This window comes from Acanthopagrus latus, chromosome 20 (genome assembly GCF_904848185.1).
Source record: "Acanthopagrus latus isolate v.2019 chromosome 20, fAcaLat1.1, whole genome shotgun sequence".
NCBI lineage: Eukaryota > Metazoa > Chordata > Actinopteri > Spariformes > Sparidae > Acanthopagrus > Acanthopagrus latus.
The window spans coordinates 22,360,427-22,380,815 of record NC_051058.1 but is presented as its reverse complement, the minus strand read 5'-3'; the positions used below and the strand labels follow the sequence as shown (position 1 = coordinate 22,380,815).

Below are 20,389 nucleotides of genomic sequence, written 5' to 3'. Positions count from 1 at the left end.
ATTTTGAGTCCCAGAGGTGTTGATATAACATTTGTCAAAAACAGAATAATGAACAATTATCGAAGTGAGAAGAAAAGGTTGTAGTAATACGATGAACGCCCTGCTGTAATGTGAGCGCTGTCAGACGCTCCTCTCAGCTTCCTGTCTTAGTCACAACTCTTCCACACCGGCGTCATTCAGCTTAAAACAACTTAAGTAGGTCAGAGCGGTGAAACCTACTTTGGCAAGCAACTCTCTGCATGCAAATATTTGGATATGAGCGATACAGATGGGTGAATTATAAGTGTTGACTGCAGCCATCGACCCTCATCAGCTCCTCTAATCCCGGCCTGGGAACAATTACGGGAAGGGAAACTTTTTTTTTTTCTTTTCCAGAGGAGACAAGTGGCTACAGGCGATGAGCGCCTCAATCAATCATCCCTGCGTAGCTGAAGAGCAGCAGGTTTTTCCTTTGCTATGATTTAGCATGTATCTCACTGATGAATGGAGATGGAGAGCGGCGAGCTGTGTAGTGAGACTGTAAAGAGGAGATTGATGACGGCAGCCGGATTCTTAATCTGCACCTCTTTCTTTCTCCACTTTGTTGCAAAATGGCTCCATCCCTTCTTCCTCTCACGCTTTCTGCTCGTCTTCCCCGCCTTCCTCTAATTGCTTAGCCGCCATCATCAACACCTTGTATTTATAGAGCCGACTCTCACACGTGGAAACACACATGCAAATGAACACCCTGGCGTATCAGGAGCCCATACCGATGCATCGCTACACCTCTCTGCCACCGGGAAGCATCCAGACGGAGCGGCTGCGAGTGCTGGAATTCACCCGCAGGCGGCAATTTGTCAACTATAGCTTGTTGTATTTATCAGCGTCCCGTTAATCAAAAGGTATCTGCAGATGTCACGTCGTAGATGGGTATTAAACAGGAGGAGTCGTAGCTGCAGGAGGGTGATTGATTTGCTGCGTTTTGATGGCGGAGCGAGCGAGTACGAGACGTGGAGGCGAGAGAGATGCCTGGATGAAGCTTTGCTGACAGCTGCCTGAAGGCACTGTTTTACTGTTTCACAGATAAAGTCTCCCTCCCCTCCGTCAGCAGTTAGTCATTTTTTCTGTTTCCCCACTTCTTTATTTTCCTTTCACATGTCGTCACGTCCACTTTTCACCTCCTTCCTTTCCTCCATCACTTTCACTCCCCCCCCCTCCTCCGCCTTTCCCCGACACATCTGAATCCATTTTTCGCTCTGTTGTGCGCCGGCTGATTCCATTAAGGTCGTGGCTCGAAGCGAGAGGCCTCGGCTCCTCTCTGCTCTCTCGGAGCTCCAGGACCCCATTAAACTGTTAATTAGACCCTTCAGGAGGCGGGAGCCCCCCCGCAGCTCCTATCATTCACCCCAAAACTCAAACCATTCACTCTCCTCTCCCCTCTATTTCCTCTTTGGCGTAACCTCGTCCTCCCCTCATGGCGCTGCTTCACCTTAAACTGGCAGAGAGGCGTTTCGTCTTTACCTCCAGATTTGCTTCTCGTACTTGTCTCAGGCGCTTCCCAAAGTATTTGCGGATAAAGTTTGTCAGTTGTCAACAAACTCTGGTTTGGCAATTTGCAGAAGCAACATCTGGCTCAGTCTTGGGCTGTTTTAACCTCTGACGAGACAGAAACGTGCAGATGTTATTCGTGGTTTGTCTGACGAGTGCTGACTGACAGTTCTCTATATAGCACAAAGAGTAAAGCACTCTCCTCTGAGGTCTGCCTGTCGAAGGCCTCGTTCAGCCCTCCTCCTCGGTCTCTTTCTCCCTCTTATGCACTCCTTTGTTGTCAGCAAGGAGGACAGACAAAAAAAAAAAGCTTGTCAGAGGTGTCTTGCACAATGGGACAGGTGGATTGGATGGAGAACGACATATGTGTGAGCGCACGATTCTCTAAGAGGATAAAAGAGCTCAATAGTGCTTGATTATCAATAGCCTGATGATGATGAATATCTTTGATGGCGGGTTTTAAAAAGGAAGCAGCACCCGCCCGGGCCGCCTATTTATGGTTCCTGTCTCAGTGATCTCTCCATGGCAAACAACTAGGAAGGAGGGAATGAGACAAAGATGAAAAGATCGAGGGGAGGAGAGGAAGTGTGTCTTTTGTCAGACGGCGCACACATCAAGCGAAGGCAAAGAGGAGGAAATGAGAGAGCGTGAAGAACGGCGGAGGAAAGGCATAAAGACTGTTCAATAAGGCCTGCGAGGGAGAGGGGAAAAATATTGCAGCGTGTCTCTCTGAGGAGTTTGAAATCAGAGGTTGAGTGTGTTTTGTCTGTTGGTGTGTGTGTGTGTGTGTGTGTGTGTGTGTGTGTGTCGGCTGGCTGGTTGTGAGTCATTGCAGTGTGCCGGCTGATCATTAGAGGGTGCTGCAGCCAGATGTCGAGTCACGGGAGAAGAGACGAGGGAGAAACAACAAGAAACTTTAACGACGAACACAAAACTTTCATTTATGTGACACGATGCTCATCAGGGTCTGATAAACGAGGCTCCAATTATGATGGAAGTGATTGTAACAGTAATAATTAGCATCGAGGTCGGTCTCGTGATAACGATGCATCTCCAGATTGTTTTACTTTTATGTTCCGACACGACGCAGCCAGACGTTTTCCTCTCCTGGAGGATTAGTTAACCCGACTTTACCCAAACTCCAGAACAAACGTGATGTGTAGAAACGTTTTTAATGTCGCAAGGTTAAAGTGAAACTCTCGCCAAAGTGCCCGAGTCAAACCTTTGTGTAAACGCATAATTACGATCAAAGAGGCACTTTTAAGATTTACCGTATTTTCGTTTTCAGGTCAAACTCATTTTCAATGGGAGTGCTACGGGCACTTTTACAATAGCATCAAAATCTCTGTTTTTAAAACAGTAAGAAGTCTCGACACAACATGAAACTTTGCTGGTAGCATCACCAGGGTCTCTACACATGAACACCAGCACTGACAACATTGTTTGTGTACACAGAGTCACTAAAAAGAAAGTTTTTGAACAGCTCACGTTAGCAGTAGCTTGTTCCGCTAGCTGCCATCATGACAGTGGAGATGTATCGATCTCCAAATGCGACGTAACCTGGAAGACAAAGTCAAAATATCCGGTGGTGTCACCCTTACAAATGTTGAAATGCAGAAGATGCTGTGTTGTTTATATCAAATGCTATCGGGGGGGATTTCAACCATCAACCCCTCTGTAATTCTGTTGTGAGAAGGCAAGGGGGCTTATAAAACTGCCAATGAGCAACAGAAAATCATGTGAGCGCCCGTCAGGTGCAGATAACGTCCCAAATTAAAAACCTGCATTCTGATTGAGGCCGGTTGAACTCGCTGTGTAAAACCTGCTCGCTGTCCAATAGAATTGACTTTTCTGTGTAACTCCGACTTGACACGAGCGGTGAAGCTCCGTCAGACCGGCAGCAGTGACTTCATGTGAGCAGTAATTACCTTCCTCCTGCACGAAATGATTGATAAAAACCTTTCAAAACACACTGAACTCAGCCAAAAAATTAATAATTACAAGCTTCGAAAACAGCAAAGTTTATAAAGAGTGACATTTTTTTTTTGTAGATAAATGATTTTAACAGCACAGAAAAAAAAGAACAAAATTGCTTTTGTTAAAAACCAGCATGCTGTTAAATAATGAGGGCGTAGTAAAACATTGTGTTACGGCTGCTGTGAATCATTTTGGGGAGAGAGCAGAATAATTAACTACAAATGACAACGCTTATCTGTTAATGTGAGGCGCCATTAAATCTCTGTGTTTCTGAGGAATGTTTGATCAGTCATGAACCAGTTTTTTTTTTTTTTTTGTTCATTACAGCTACAAAACATCAAATATTGAGTGATGGTTGTAGACGATGATAAAGTCTGGAATAAACACAGCCGACAGCTTTACGTGTTTGCCAGTAAACAGGAACAAAAGTGCCTTTTAAAATGTGCCCGTGATGGATTTTTGAAGCAAAGAAAACTGTTGAGCTTCAGCATTCAAGCGTATAACATCATTTATTACAATTTGAAGCTGTCAGGAGAAGATTATAGATCTCAGGAGTTACAGTTTAAGGTCACTCCGGACCGAAGTGATGCAACGAGCCAGACGTCTCTCATCTGATCGGATCTTTTCTGGGGGGGTTTTTCTTTTTCTTTCTGTGGCCGGACTGACCCCGTTTTCCCCGTTTGTCCTTCTGGTCTTGTGTCTCTCTCTCTCTCTGTCGGCCTCGTGGTCCAGAAACCAGAAACTCCAAAAAACAGGTCATGATCGCTGGGAATGAAAACAGCGTGAATGGCCAAGACACTTCCAGGCTTCACAGTATGGCCCAGTAATCTGTGGATCAGAATCAAGAATGAGGTGAAGTGTTTGTGGGAGTGATGATCATTAATCCAACAAGGTTTCCCCTCCACGGTCGAAAATTAATTAGTGTAGCACCTGTTCCAACATAACGAGGGCACAGAACGCACAACAGAGCACAATTATCTGTTGTTTAAAGGGTCAGTTCTAGTTTTCAGGTTCATACTTTTATTTGAGGGTCCTAGTAGAACATGTTTACATACTTAGATTTACAACAAGGGGCGTGGTCATACCCTGATTGGCTGAGAGGGAAACGCCCCCCCAGCTGATCGCACTCAGTCAGTCAGTCCAGAGGAACGTTGACTCTCAGGTAAACGGTGCCACACAATGTGACAATGTCATGATACACTGATCCTCAGACACAGTGGGTGACCAACACGAGATGTACAGTCAGAGAAGAAGCCCACTTCCAGAAAATACAAGCACATAATAATCTCTCACACGTGCTACGGTTCTGATTCTGATTCTCACTTTTAATAATCTCCACATGTTGGATACGAGTCGGACTGATCTTGAAATGGGAGAATGAACGCGTACGAGTCCATTCTTGATTAAAATCAATGTTTTCACACGCTGTTTATTTTCTCGTCTTGTCTGCACAGATATCGATTGATTAAGTGATTAACAAGAGCTGCGTTGAGCTGCTGTTCACGTTGCGTACTCGTGCTTGTGCTTGTGTGTGTGTAACCATACGCGCTGAAGCAAACCGTGCCAGGACCAAGACGGTCAGAACAAACTGGACTCTGGAGGTCCAAACCTAAACAAGCCAGCAGCTTTTAGCTTTTCCTTTTGTGGGATTTTAACTACTCTAATATTTGTCTCCTCGTGTGTAACCCTGGCACCAGTGCTGCATCCTGAACCTAACGCGGTCCAAAACAACTGTAATCGGAGATCAGTTCTGGCTACGTGTAACTAATGTCTCAGGTAATCTTGACTGTACTTTAAATACGTGGATTCCAATAACACAATACTTGAAGTGCCCCTTTAAAATTAAAGTATCAGTACAGTAGTGTAGAAATACATCACGTCATTATGCAGAAAGACACTAATAATGTGTATTTTTACTGATTCATTCTTCTTAAGTAACTTATAAACTGCTTGGTTGTCACTTTGTGTGCAAACCTCCATTTATAAAATGAATTACGGAGGTTCAGATAAATGTTGAGAGGTAAAAAGTTCAGTATTTGCTGCTGATATGTGGCGCCGCAGACGTATAAAGTAGCAGAAAATGATTCTAAAGCGTTGTTCTTGACGGATGTTGAAGCTTTTATACGATACGTGTACGATGCCACGTGTGAGCGAGCGTCTGTGTGCGACCTGCTTCCTGTTTGACCCGCGCCGGTCTCTCCACGGAGGGGAGGCGCCACACAGAGTTTCTCCCCCGTGGGAGGAGAGGAAGTGTGCGAGCAACCACCATCACCATCTTCCTGTCACATTACCATACGCTCCTGCAGTAGGACTGCTAATTACGTCTGTGTGTGACAGCCGCACCGCCAAGGTGGTGAGAAGACGGCTGGGAGGTGGAGGACGAGGCGGCGGAGGGTGGAGGGTGGAGGGAGGGTGAACTGTCTCTCCTCCTGTGAGCGTTAGACACGGAGAAGAAGTCATTTTGTGGTAACTCCTTCTTGATTTCACTGTGAACGGGAGAGCTGGTGTCTCTCATCACATCTGCTCCCGAGTTTGAGTTTTCACAATTTAAAAAAAAACAAACAAAAAAAACGCTGCTAATTGGATGGTGATGACACACTTCACCAGCCGAGACGAGGTCGCAGTTTTTATTTGTTCGCTCCATAGCTCAGTCATAAAAAAACCCACATTTTTAACTTTAACGACACATCTTCAAACGACTCACAGCTCTCCCTCCGTCAGATGAAATGGGACAGTATAACCAGCCAGCGCTGCCAATCCAGAGACATTTTTTATTCATTCAGTGACAGCCGGACATGCTTGTGTATGCCGGCTATTTTTGAAGCTATTCTTGGTGCACGGCCCAGTCAGTGGTCTGTTGGAGCTCCAGCCTCCGGAGGTGAGACTCAAACAAGCTGAGACTCAGATATGAGCGGTGAAATCTGAGTGAAGGAGAGTCTCGCTGTGATATTCGGAGGTATTCCTCGGGCTGCGCGGCTCTCTGGAGCTTTGCCGAGCCTCCGAGCGCTGGGAGAGATGACAGTTCGTCACCTCTGAGATGAGAACAGCCCGAGAAGGATCTGAGACCTGGTCCCACGTGGCACTTGACAGTTTACACAATATCTGCTCCCTCTTTTTTTTTTCTCTCCCTTGCATCTACATACATGCGTGACGCTTTATTTTGAGATTTCCCAGACTTCCTGTCTCCAGTTAGTGTCGGATGTTACTGTTACGGAAAAGAGAGAGAGTCTGTATTTCCCTGATCGTCGCCTTCTTGCACCAGCTCTTCCTCCTGCACGTTATCAAATCAAATTCAGAATATTACAACTTGTATGAAAGTCCGGCGTGGTCTTGCAAGTGCTTACATCACAGGTCTGCTTTCACCCCTCAGCTCCTTCAGGCGGCTCAGATCTTCCATCCAAGCTGTAATTACTGAGTCCCACCTGAGGCCGGGCGGCGAGTGTCCAGCAGTTTCTGGGTGAAGCTGTAAAAAATGTTTCTGTAGTTGTGTTGAACGCTTCCTGTTCTTCTGCGCATTGTGTTGTAAACTTTCATACCGTCAAGAAACTGCTCAAGAAAGATGGTTTTGGTCATTTGGATACAAGGAAATCTTTCAAAACCACTCAATTCACAGAATTAAACATTTTGTTTATGGAAGACCAAAATTAAAAACACATAACTAAATGACTCTGTAAGAGATTAAACAGCGACCCTCGTCATCGTTTGAGGTAACAAGGCATCGACCAATAGGTGAAGAGCTGACCCTGTGACACACTTTGATGACGGCCGCTCATTAGCATAATGACATTCACACATTGTTCCCTGAGAAATTCAAGAAAATTGAAATAAATATCCTGAATCACAAAGTTAAGAGGAGTAAGAAAAGAGTCCTGGTTCCGTCCCGTCATCTGGGCCGACACCGTCCTCCATCCACGTGTCGTGGAAATCTGTTCAGTAGTTTTTGTGTGATCCTGCTGACAAACCAACTAACAGACATGTTGGAAAAACTTAAGTTTCTTCCTTGTCGGAGGCAATGAAAACAGAAAAAACAGTTTGTTTTTATTGAATTTCTTTATTTATCTTTGATTTTAGCAGTTGTGGTCCTCCATAGATATCAGGAGCTGCTTCTCAGTGGAATATATTAATTAAATGGCCGTTAAAACAAGTTATTTGTCACCTTATCGTCCGTCTGTTCTCCCACAGAGTGATGTTGTTAGTGTCGTTCCTGATCTTTTTCATCTGATTACACTTCTTCTCTTTGTCTCTACGCACGGTTCCTCCTCCTCTTCACCTCGATAGCCTACTTTACTGTACATGAATGCTTTCTGAAGGACGGGGAGTTCGGCGGGCTCCAACAACTTCCATCTTATCTGTCAACACACACACAAACACACAGGGAGATCATATGCAAATGTATGCTAACACACTGTGACACATACAACATTGGACCACCCCTCCTCTGACAGAAAGAGAGCAGCCGGGCCGACTGTGTGCCGTCTGGAGACACTCGGGACTCCAGATCGAGGACAGAAGCTCCGTCGTTGAATGTGAAAGACGATTAAGGTGCAAACTGTAGTATAAATATTCATGGTGACCGCTCCGTGCACGATGCGTCTCTCTGCATCTGCGTCTTTACTGCTGTCGGGTACAAGTCAGACATTTCAAAAGTGCCACTGTCGAAGCACCGCTCACTTAAAACCGAGTCCTTTTCTTTTCTGTATTTGTCACCTCTCATCAAATTAATTGGTTTTGGAAGGCCACGCCACCGCGCTGCTGCTGACGGGACTCTTAGCGCTGAAGTTTCGTTTGCTTATTGAACGGAAAGGACAAAACGATCAAAGTGCAGCGTCCTCAAAGTTTCATCCAAATGTAAAAATATTTCACAACGGTGTCGATGTTAAAGGTGCTGCTATGAAACGAGAAGCAGCAGACGAGTTAATGTGGAAACCTCGGAGAAAGTCTGTTTGCTTCCGTTGTGGTAGAAAGTTCGACGCTGCACTCGGATGTTTGAGTCGTGGCAGATGGAGACAAGAGATCAAACTTTACCTCGAATCCTTCCCCCCGACAGCTCCAGAGATGCTGTTGCATCATTCACCTTCCAGTCGCCTGAATCCTTAAACGTGGCTCTACTTTCCCTCTCCACAGGCGGAGGGATCCTCCTTCTTGCAGATGGGAGCGTCTCTGGAGCAGCAGGTTGTCAGCATGTTCAAGGTACAGTACAGAACTGTGTACAGCCGGTACGACCGGGACCTCTCAGGGTGATTAACACCATGTGGCTCCTGCTGGCCCGATTTCCACAGATTAATACAATCTGTATTTATGATCAACACATCAACATCGAGCCCTCTGATCTCAGTTCAGCCTGTGATGTAATGAAGGCATTACTGTTGTTTGTCTGTGCTGCAGCTCATGGAGGAGTACGACTGGGGCGAGTTCGCCGTGATCACCAGCTTGCTGCCAGGCTACGACACCTTTGTGGATATAGTTGAGTCCTACACAGATACCTCCTACTTCCTCTGGAAACTTCAGGATGTCTTGTCTCTGGAAATGTCTGTTGGGGCTAATGACGCGAAGACCAAGCGCATGCTGCAGCAGGTAGAGAATGAGATGAGGCTGTAAGACTCGTGGACTATGTTGCACCATCTTTAATCTTTAATTTAACTACCAACATTAGCTAGTTTCATACTTTACTGGATCGGGAAAACAGTGGAAAACATCTTTTAAACTTTCCCTCCTCAGACATAACCGCCAGGAGCGGCTGTTGTAGCGTAACGTTCATTAACATTACTGATATATTAACAGGTGACATGTTAGCAAGCTAATAGTAGCTACACTAGCAGTTTAGTGATGACTTACATCTAGGTAAGAACTTCAGAATTAGGTTGTTTGGTGTGAATGTTTTATTTATCAGAGCTGCTTGAGTTGAGCGAAGACTTTAACGCTGGGCTGGAAGTTGAACTGAGGAACAGCTGGTGCTGCCGGCTGCCGAGGCCGATGTGTTGCATTCTCAAGCTGTGTTTTCTCCGCTGCTCCTTTTGTTTCTGCAGATGGACTCGCGGGTCGTGCTGGCGTACTGCTCCTATGAGGAGGCGCAGTACTTGTTTCGCCAGGCAGCTGAGCTGGGTCTGCTGGGGCCGGGATACATCTGGATGATCCCCAGTCTGGCCGTGGGCAACCCCGACAGCCCTCCACCCGACAGCTTCCCCATCGGCGTGATCGGAGTGATTACGGAGCAGTGGAGGAAGAGCTTGCGGCAGAGGGTGAGGGAGGGCGTCGCCATTGTGGCGAAAGGCGCCGAGAGCTTCAAGAAACTGTACGGTTTCATCCCCGAGGGACACGGCGACTGCACCAAACCCTCCAAACACTCCGACAACCACACTTTGTTCAGGTGAGGCACAGGTAGGAGTAGCTGCGTATCGACTGATCAATACTCGCTTTCCACGTGACTTCACCAGCACGCGGCACGAGCTGAGAGCATTCTGCAGCACGTGGTCTGAAATGCAAATGAACCTGCGTTAATTATTCACAGCGCAGTCTGTCACGGATGTGCACGTTAACAGACAGCGAAATCACTCAGCAGGAACACTCTGCCCTCCACCAATCAGCTGCCTCCCTCGTCCCCCTAATGAGCTACTTCCAGTCTCGAGCGTTAGCCCTCCCGGGGGAGCTTTAGGCTTAATTAGGAGGTGATCATTGTGTGTGTTTATCTGTGTAAATGAATATGTAAATGACAGCGTGATGTAGAATCAAAGTCCTTGATTGCTCGTACTACATACACCTCTCTCATGACGTGTTCCTGCAGGCACATGCTGAACGTGACGTGGGAGAGGAGAGATCTGTCGTTCAACAACCAAGGCTTCCTCTCCAACCCTTCCATGGTCATCGTCGCTCTGGACCGGGAGAGGCTCTGGGACAAGGTACCGGGCACCGAAACACAGAAACATGATGGCGCTGATGGCACAGGAACACAAGATTTACTGCCAGGCGTTTAGCTGTTCTGGAATCAGGGTTGTGCAGAAGGACGATGACAGCCATCGACTGCTAATCCCTGACCAACGTTTCACTGAGTTATGCCGTCAATTCAAGCAAATCGAGGCTCTAAAGAGTTTTAAAGTGTGTCAAGTGCCTCTTTGAGCTGCGTGTCACAGTTAGCTGCTGATCCGAGAGTGATGATTGTGTTGCCGAATGGGCCGAATCAGCACGACAAACTCCAATAACTAACATCCCTGTTGTTTTCTGGTCTCCTTCACCTCCTGCAGGATGTATTCCGCCTCTGACCTACAAACTTACAATCCGACTGGAAGCAACAGGTGTGCGCCTGTTGCGTTCGATGTCGAGATGCATTCTGGAAAACAAAAGCAGGTTGAGGGAAAAATCGAAACTCCAGCGATTGATCACAAACCGAAGTGCAGACGCTACAAGTGTAGACGTCATTTCAAATCGATAATGTTGTGCGTCTGTGTGTGTGTGTGTCTGTGTGTGTGTGTGTGTGTGTGTGTTTCACTCCCGTTTGTCGTCGCCGAGAGTATTCTGACTCCCTTTTTACGCACGCACACACATTTCAAAGCCTGAGGGTGCGTTGAAAAAGTGTGGCTAAACAGAGAGACCTGAATGTAATCTCACAGCTACAGTTGAACTCATTTATTTCTACCCTGGAAAGACCAACCTACTTTATCAATGTCACCTCTTGGCCGGTGTGTGTGTGTGTGTGTGTGTGTGTGTTATTGTGCTGTGTTGAGGTTTGGTTTGTACGTGTGTGTGTGTGTGTGTGTGTGTGTGTGTGTGTGTGTGTGTGTAGATCTTTAGGTACGCTTCATCTATATGTTATGTCTTCATCGTCGGGTTTTCACGTCCATCTCTTGCTCCTTGTTCTTGGCGTGAAGCTGATCCAGAATGACGACCGGTTCTGTGCTCGTTTCAAGTCCACATCCTCCTCGGTGGCACATCGACAGCATAACATGACGTTTGTTCCTCATCAGCGTCCGATGGCTGATGCTCGGTGACACGGTCCTCGTTATATCTGCTCCGCGACTCTCCGAATTCTCCTTCTCTTCCCTCCTCTTCCTGTCCTCCTCTCCTCCAACTAGAATGAACAATGTTGAAAGAAGTGACTTGCAGTGAGAAACTCAGAGAAACTCAACATCTGAGTCTGCAGTTACTGTAAAAAACAAAACAAAAAAACAACTGTACTGTTTGGGTTTGATGGTGCTGCTTTCATCAATCTCGTTTCTAGCAGGAGCAGCAGGTCGCTGCTTTCAGCAACAACAACAAAAAAAAAAGACGACTGTATACTTACCGGGTCAGCACCACACAGACAAAGTCAGTGATGCATTCAGGAGATAACAAGCCTGTTATTTGGTGGTGGAGACCAAAAACAGAGCAACAAGAGGAGCTTCCTTTGAATTCATCTGTCCTGTATTTGTTTTTCCATCTTTTCTAATCAGTACACATTTTTAGAAACGAAGATATGGCTTCATATGGCTCATGTGGAAACATTTTATATTGTGTATTTTATCTGGATTTTGGCAGAAGTTTGAGCAGCAGCAGTCTAAAAACATCACTGAATCAAACTGAAGATAGATGCACAGCTACGTAGGACTTGGGGTTATTTTTTTCGGGGGGAAGTCCAGACAGAAAATTACAAGATACGAAGTGGTGGGGTTGTGTTGTTTCACATCGACGGACAATGAAATTACAACCCTTGAGTCGACGAGTTGGAAGGCTCATCAGATGCTGCACAGCAATCATCGACAATCATTTTGTCCTTCGCCATGACAAGAGTGTCGGCGTTGTCGTCACACAGTAATCCACTGCGCTGAAAGCCAAGCTCAACATTTTCTTCTGCCTGACAACCTTTTGTTGTTTCACCAGAGTGAGAGTTCACACAGTGGCCTGATTGAATTAAGGCTTAATACTGTGGCGGCTTCATGGAGACAAATTACATTATTTTTGTTTGTCTGAAGCGACTTACGATAAGTGGATTCAAACCAGCCGGGGGGCCGAGACCTGGATTGTGATTCACATCCAAAATTCAGATAAAGAAATAAATAAAGGGGACGTTCAGTGCTGCATCACAAGTGCTGGGAGACGTTCACTTTTCTAAGATCAGTCATAAGATGCAGTCTGAAAAGTTTGTTTTTTTATCGGTCAGTGAGACTCAACACCAACATCTGTGGACGCAAATGATGTCAAATATTTTCACTTTCAGGTTGTGTGTGTTTCAGTACACCCTGTAGGTAAATGCAGTACTTCAGGCCGGCAGGTAGAACTAACAAAAGGCAAGCTTTAATGTGAAAAAGCCAATTTTATTGAACAAAAACAGGCAGAAAACAAAAGAAGTGGGGCGGTAAATTAAAAAAAACTTAATGAGGACAAACAAAAACTGAACTGAGAACAGATGGAAAATACAGACAGGTGGACTGAAGGAAGACAGGAGAGGAGGATAATCAGGGACATGTCACAGAGATGGGAAGAAGACAAAGACAGGAAGTAAAATAAAACACAACATTTGAGCATGAAACCTACAAAATAAAACAGGAAATAAACAATCTAAACCAAAGACAATGACAGAGTGCTGCGTTTATATGAACTTGCTGCCCTGAGAACAAGTTTCACATGTGACAAAATCAATTTATTAATGTCTTTACTTTGATTTCCACCGTGATGCATTGGAGGAGATCCTCATCCTGTATTTTAACCCAGTATCCAATAATCAATAACAAGCACCTTCCCTGCAGCGTGACGATGACAGGTAGATGACAGAGCGTCGGCTTAAGATGCTCCACAAGAGGAGAAGACATGAGAGGATCTTTTTATAAAAGACAGATCGAAGTGATTGATCGTCACGACCGACGTTGTCATTCACAGATGGTGTCGTGTTCTGTACGTCCACACAGATTTGTAAATCACCCGCGTGTGACGAAGGGAAGAGCTCGAGTGTGAGCGAGCAGAAGAGCAAATCGAGAGTCGGTTATGAAAAAGAGGTCTCATTAAAGCCGTGAGGGAGCGACTTTCACTTTCACATGCAGTAAGTCGGCGCAGGCTGAGCTCAGCATGGCTCATTAGGTCGAGGCTGATGTGACAAACAGTCCTGAAATCTCGCGGAGAGAGTTTCACTGAGCTTTAGCGCCGACATCGATGGGATTATTCATTGTGTGATGTGACATTATACAGCAGTTCTGGTCCAAAGTGGCTCCTTCTGACTGATTCTGCTGCTTTTATTCCTTCATTACGTCACCTTGTTACGCGACATCGTCGTCTGTCAGGAGATCAATTTGTCAACTCTCGATTTATCGGCACAAAAACATGTTTCCGTTATCAGAGAAAATCTGCTCAAAGCAGCGCACATTTAAACACATGATGAATAACACTAATCACACGAGCAGCTCCCATTTATAAACGCTGACATTTCAATTTGTTTATTCGGCTGAAAAAAGAGAATTAATAATTGAATAATCAGTCAACAAAATGAACGCAGATTGAAGTGAACACATGCTGGGATGTTTTATTGATGCGATGCAGTCGGTTTGCTCTTTTGTTTTAGTTTCTCACTCAAAGACTTGGACGTCTCCTCGGCATGCATTAATGAACGCTGCTCATCTTTCATCTTCTAATGCTCGTCCTCCAGGTCAGCAGATGCTAATTTTCCTTAAAAAAAAAAAAAAAATCAAAAAATCTTTGTTCCTGTAAAGTCGAGAGAGACGAGAGAAGAGGTCGACATGCAGAGAAGGTCGCGGCTCTGATTAAAACACATGGAGGTGGACGAGGTATTCAGAAATCAGTAATCAAAAAATACTTTTACACGAAAAGCATGCGTTTAAAATATTATATATCCGTATTAATGTGTACGTATCATCTAATGTTGCAGCTTTTAGATTTGTAGGAGATTTTGGCTTCGTTGTGTCCTGCTGGATCGCTTAATCGATCACAATTACGGCTGTCAATCGATTCTTTTCAAGAACAAGCTGCAGTTTTAATATTAACTCCGACCATTAAAAAGAGCGCTGCAGCTGTGAATCGACTTCTCTGTGTTCTGCTGTTTGAAGGATGCCGGAACGTTGACTACATTTCTCAGCTGTCCGGGCCTCAAAACTTTGACTTGAGTTCTTGGTCTCTCTCTCTCCAGGTGGGAACGTACGCTCGAGGGATCCTTCAGGTCCGCTACCCGGTCTGGCCTCGGTACGGCAGCTTCCTGGAGCAAGTGTCCGATGACCGTCACCTGACCGTGGCCACGCTGGAGGAGCATCCCTTCGTCATGGTGGAGAACGTGGACCCGGGAACCGGAACCTGCGTCCGCAACACGGTGCCCTGCAGGCGCCAGTCCAACCGCACAGAGAGGTACACGAGCGACACCGACACACCTGCAGAGCGTCACATCAGCACAGATGTGTCGATGTGAGCAAAGAGACGCACTGAAATGTGTCTCGAAGCCGAACGTTGCGCAGGTTACATGTTTGTTCAAGGTCCGTTTCAGATACGTGCACTCAGGTCCAGCTGGTGGTGCGTGTTTAGTCTCGGGTTTGTGGTTCTGTGTTCAAACCAAACGTCTTGTCATCCATGTCGACTTGAAAGTTGAGCTTGACGGTTCATTGTTGACTTCGGACAACAGCAGCTGACAGAACCGCCTCAACTCAAGGTCCATTTCTACCAGAAGCTCCGGGACGAACCTTGAGCCCACGCTGTTTTCTCGCTGCTGTTTTTGAGGTGAACAATGAGCTGTCAGGTTCGTTTGTTGATCATCTGATCAGAAAGTGATTTGAATAAACATTTATCCAATTTTAGACTGTTTTTGTCGAGGCAAAGTTGTCGTTTGGCTGCCTGTCGTCAGACAACATTGAAACTTTTGAGAGCTTTTGTTAGATAAGAAGACGTTTAGAGAAACACAGTTCTCAAAGTAAAGCATCACTTTGATATGGGAACCAAAGCACAGAGCTGATATCGGCAGCAGCATGTCGATCTGAGCCCACAGACATCTGCACCCTCCCTCTCGCTCTCTCTGCCCCAGTTTAGTTCTGAGTCGACACTGCAAACCTCCACACTTCATTAAACACAGCCTAATTGTGTGTGCTGAGCGTCTGAGCACTTTAAAAACACACCTCCGATGTCAAACACAGATCGCAGCATGGCAGAAAACAGCCATTAAACAGCCATTACCTCTGAGTACCTGCGACTGGCGCTCGTCAGGAAGACGCGACGTCTTCATTATGTTCAAACAGCCAGAGACGACAGAAGTACAGCTCTGTCAGGACTGTGATTACATTTCAGATCGGTCGTAAAACGAGTGTTAACCACTTTGTCAGCTCGGCTGTGTTGTTTTCACACAGAAGTGTTTTTGACCGCTGGACCAATAAAAACACAATCAGGAAACAGAAGCCGTCTTGTCTGTTTGTCATTATGATATCCTGTTGTAATCAATACTGTCGGGCTCTGAGATGGAAAGATGGGAGCTCAGAATGAAGGTGAAACCCTCGTAGCAACGCTTGTCTTCAGAATCCACCGTGATTTTTCAGTGATCCATTTAGTTTTTTTCAATATTTCCTTATTGTGTTTTTTGTGGAGAAGCGGCTGACACTGCACCGGCAGTAAGACGTATGTTACCAGCACTTTCTGCCGCGCTGATTTGTTTTTCCATCCCCAGTGTTACTGTGTCGGGTTGAACCGAGCCTCCAAGCGGGTCGCGGTGGCGTCTGCTCCTTGATGTTGCTCAGAAGCAGCACATAACTGTGTCTGTTTATGATTAATAACAGCTTTCTTATTTCAATGTTCTCACAATCATGAAAGAAAACACTAATTCTTGAATGGGAAGGTTTTTCAGAAACATATATTGAGACCGGACCTGGATGTCTCTCGATCTCAATCATCAACTCTGAGGTCACGGCCCAGAAACAAGCTGTTCACCAGCAGCCGTCCTAACAGGATCTATTACTCATGTGTGATTGTGTGAGAGGACAAACAGAAGTTCTTCACCTGTTAACGAACGAGGTTTTGTGTCAGCTGACCGCCGACCTGCGACGCCCCAACACGTCTCTGACTCCATGACTTATTCAGAGGTCTTCGGGCTGACGTGCGCTCTGTATGCTGGTGTGTTCTTGTTGTTGTTGTTGCTCAGACTTCAGCCTCGCTTCGCTCAAGAGGTTTGTTATTTCTAACCTAATTCTCAAGAGAAGGTTTTCTCTCTGCCTGTTATTGATTATTTTACTATGTATTCATGCTGCCATGTTGTTTACCTGCGAGCACGGGAGCTCGCTCAATAATACAACCAACAGCAGCGCCGCTAACCAGAGTGTGATCCTCGTCACTCTCCTGTTTGTCTGTCAGTTGTTTTGATTCAACGCTTCAATACAAAGATGGGATAATATCCGAGGAACAAGGGTAAAATCACTCTACATTGTAAAGCTTTTATCTGGCCCCACTGTAAAACTGAAAAGCAGACAGACAAGTTTGTCTTGTGACTGTAGCCCGACCCTGTGAAAGAAAATAGATGACAAATAAATCCAGAGGCAGATACACATTTATCATAAGTTCCTTTAATCGTCATGTGTGAAGCATCAGAAGATGAACACGTGTCCAGAAACAGATAAAAACTGTTTGATTTATGCCAAAATGGAGGAGACCGGAGACTGGAAACAGCTAGCCAAATAATCTTTCATTTATTCCCTAAAAAAAACAATGAGGTGCTGTTAACAGGTCACAGCCAGGCTAGCTGTTTCCCTTTGATTCCAGTCTTTATGCTAAGCTAAGCTAATCGCATATAACGGACAGGTGTGAGAATGGTATCAATCTACAAACACGGTGGATATAATACAGTAAACAGACTGTTTGTTTGTTTGGCAGAGACCAGGAGAAACACCACAGCGTCATGATGTTACTAGTTTTTCAATGACAATGAAGATTAGGATGTAAAATTGAATCATCCATAATAATCATGAATTTTATCGCATCACTATTCATCAAAATAATCGCCATAAACCAAATCGTGCAGCCGTAACACGTCACATCTTTACAACAGTTATGAAGTGATAACCAGCAGAGCTTTAGCTTAGCATAGAGACTGTGAACAGCTAGCTAAACTATCTTTTCTTTATTCCGGAGGATTGTTTTCACTCTTTAGATACAGCCAGTACAGCTGTTTCTAGTCTTTATGCTAAGCTAAGCTAACGAGCTGCTGGCACCCACTTTGAATGTAATGCGCCTCTGATCATGAGCGCAAGACGTTTACGATGTGTTTAACTTCATCAGCTGAACATCAGGAAACAAACAACTAACCGTACAAATGTCATGTTCAAGTTCAGTGACTCGGCATGTATCTGTGTGAGTGTGTGTGTGTGTGTGTGTGTGTGTGTGTGTGTGTGTGTATTATGCAGATTGCACAGCTGACCATGGCTGGCACATTAATTATAGAGGGAGATATGTAGCGGCTGTTGTTGGGCGCGATGGCACATTGATTGCCAGTAAAGAAGATTTATCTGTCCGACATGGGGACATCTGTCATAGCACGGGGACAGTGTTATTCCATCCCACCCTCTTTTTTTCTTTCTTTTTTTTTTTTTGGTTTCTCTCTCACCATTTCTCTCTGTCTGGCGTGTCCCATTTGGACGGTGACCAACAAAACAGGAAGAAGCGAAAAGAAATCTGGGGGAGAGAAGGCTGCTGCTCCATAAATCAGTTAATCTGGCTGTGTGGTCTGAGCAGCTTCCCCCCGCAGAGCAGATGTTTAGCGTGATTAAAACTTTTTTTTGTCTCGCTCATTAAAAATCCTTTCTTTGGACAGATGACGGCTGCTTTTGCCAGAAAGCTGAGCCCACCTTCTCTGCCCTGATTAAGAGCAGGAGTCCCGCACTGAAATCCAGCTTGGCGACGTGACACGGTGCGATGTAGCACAACGCGCACTGACCAGATGCGAAATGTCCCGAAACAATACGTACACCATTTTATTGTCGTTAGGGCGAAAATGTGGCGCCAAGAATTTTGACAAGTGAGTCATTGTTTCATGTAATTCGCTGGTTGTGAGGATTTGCTGCTTTTCTGGGTACGTGGCCAAACGTAGACGGTGGACAATGATGAAATAATAGTAAACTTTAGTTGTAGAGCACATTGTAAAAGCAAAGTTTAGAAAGTTGTTTGACAAACAAGCAAAAGCAGGAAACTCAGGAAGACGATGTCACAGAATAAACATTTAACAGTCGAGTCGGACATGAAGAAGACTCGTCTGAGATGAGATAAAACTAGGAGGAACGAAAAAGTCATACGACAAGAAGACGACATGATGGACCGCGCTCATGTTTTCCTGCATCCTCTGCGCTATATTTTTATTATTTTCCTCCAGCTACGGTTGAAGTAAAGAGGAAGATCTTGGATATTTCAGGAGCTCCAGGAGAACCAGAACTCAATCATTTGATTAAAGTTTGGAGTGATTGTACTCGACAATTCGTTACACAAAGTGAACACGACTTCTCCCACTGAACGTTTAACCAGAAAAATCAGCAGGCTTAGCGCGACGTCACACATCTCGTTCTTCTGATTAAGACCTTCAAATAATATTCAAGCAATATTTTTAGCTGATATCATGATGGACGATGTCTCGAAATGTCACAGACAAAATCAAATCACAGTATTTTTAACCAAATGTCTCTTTATGGATCTTGAACCAGGACTGTTGGAATGTCTACTAGTACTTTCACAGAATATGAACACTGAACAATGATGAATATTCATCAGTAACAGAGTCGACAATCTGCTAAGTTACATCACAAACCAGGACGAGACGACACAGATATATAATCTAACATCGTCGACATATTGCCTCACCCTGCTCTGACTGTCTGCAGGTAAGTTGCTGTGCGCCAACTTGTAACTTTATGTTTTGGGCTTATTTTTAATGGTTTGTGGTCGGGCGTCTTTGGACTATTCAGATAATTGTTCTATTTTTCGCACTTCTTACTCTCACAAAACATGTTCGCTCCTCTTTGTCTTGGCGTCATCAAAGACTCAACCGTGGACTTGAATCTTTGTCGGTGTTTGTTGAAGGCTTCCAAAAATTTAAACAAACATTATTTGGAAAACTGCCGTCCTTTTGTGTATTTTTCCGGGGTATGGATGTAACGTTTGGCTGTCCACATGTACTTTAGTGGCTCTGGATAGTTGATGTATAATCATTTGTGATTCAGTGGCTGCAGGAAATTAACTTTCCAGTGCTTGCCTCATTATTCCTACATGATCACAGTGGTGATAAGCTCAAATATCCTCCTCCTCCTCCTCCCTCTGTCCTCCTTTGCTCCTGCCCTCCTTTTTCCCCCTCCAAACTGAATCTGAAGCCCTGTCAGGCCTCGTTGTTGTCTCGCCGTGTGTTTTTCCTGTCTGCTGTTCACCTGAGAATCCTCCTCCTCTCCGGTCGAACTCCCTCATGGTGCTTCCCTCCACGCTGCGCTAGTTTCTGGGCATTTTTGTTGAGAACACACACGACACAACACAACTGCTGCTTATTCTCAGCGGATACTGTACGATGTGTGTGTGTGTGTGTGTGTGTGTGTGTGTGTGTGTGTGTTGGAGAGAGAGATGGCACATTTTCAGTGTGTTTGTGCATGTGTGTGTGTTGTCAGTGGAGTGTGTATAACGACGACAGGTGGCCGGCTCCTGCAGCAGTTAATTAACGCTGCGTTTATCGGAGCTATTGACTCCCGTGAAAAGAAGCGAGTCGTTCAGAAAGCACTTAAGTTTCCATCTAAAAAAAAAAAAAAAAACGAACCCTCGCGCTGTTGAAAATAATCAACTTGTGCATTAATTACTCTCTTGACTCGACGTCTCACGCTCATTTATTCACTCACATGCTCGTGCTGACTCGTTGACATGCCGGAGTTTCACACAAACAGAAAGTGTGATTCAGACTTTTTCGGCAGCTAGTCTTTAT

General features: G+C 45.2%; 1 protein-coding gene across 3 annotated transcripts in view; it reads left to right on the top strand.

Moving 5' to 3' along the window:
* LOC119010326 (glutamate receptor ionotropic, NMDA 2C-like) overlaps positions 1-20,389 on the top strand; it is a 48,375-nt gene that overhangs the window by 13,798 nt on the left and 14,188 nt on the right. For 2 of the 3 annotated variants that reach the window (XM_037082384.1, XM_037082382.1), the window contains 5 exons: positions 8,629-8,694; positions 8,890-9,078; positions 9,531-9,871; positions 10,286-10,400; positions 14,609-14,820. In XM_037082384.1, coding sequence (XP_036938279.1) covers positions 8,629-8,694; positions 8,890-9,078; positions 9,531-9,871; positions 10,286-10,400; positions 14,609-14,820 — 923 coding nt within the window. Of the gene's footprint in view, positions 1-4,828; positions 5,281-8,628; positions 8,695-8,889; positions 9,079-9,530; positions 9,872-10,285; positions 10,401-14,608; positions 14,821-20,389 lie in introns of those variants that run through there. The other variant, XM_037082385.1, reaches the window with a different exon arrangement.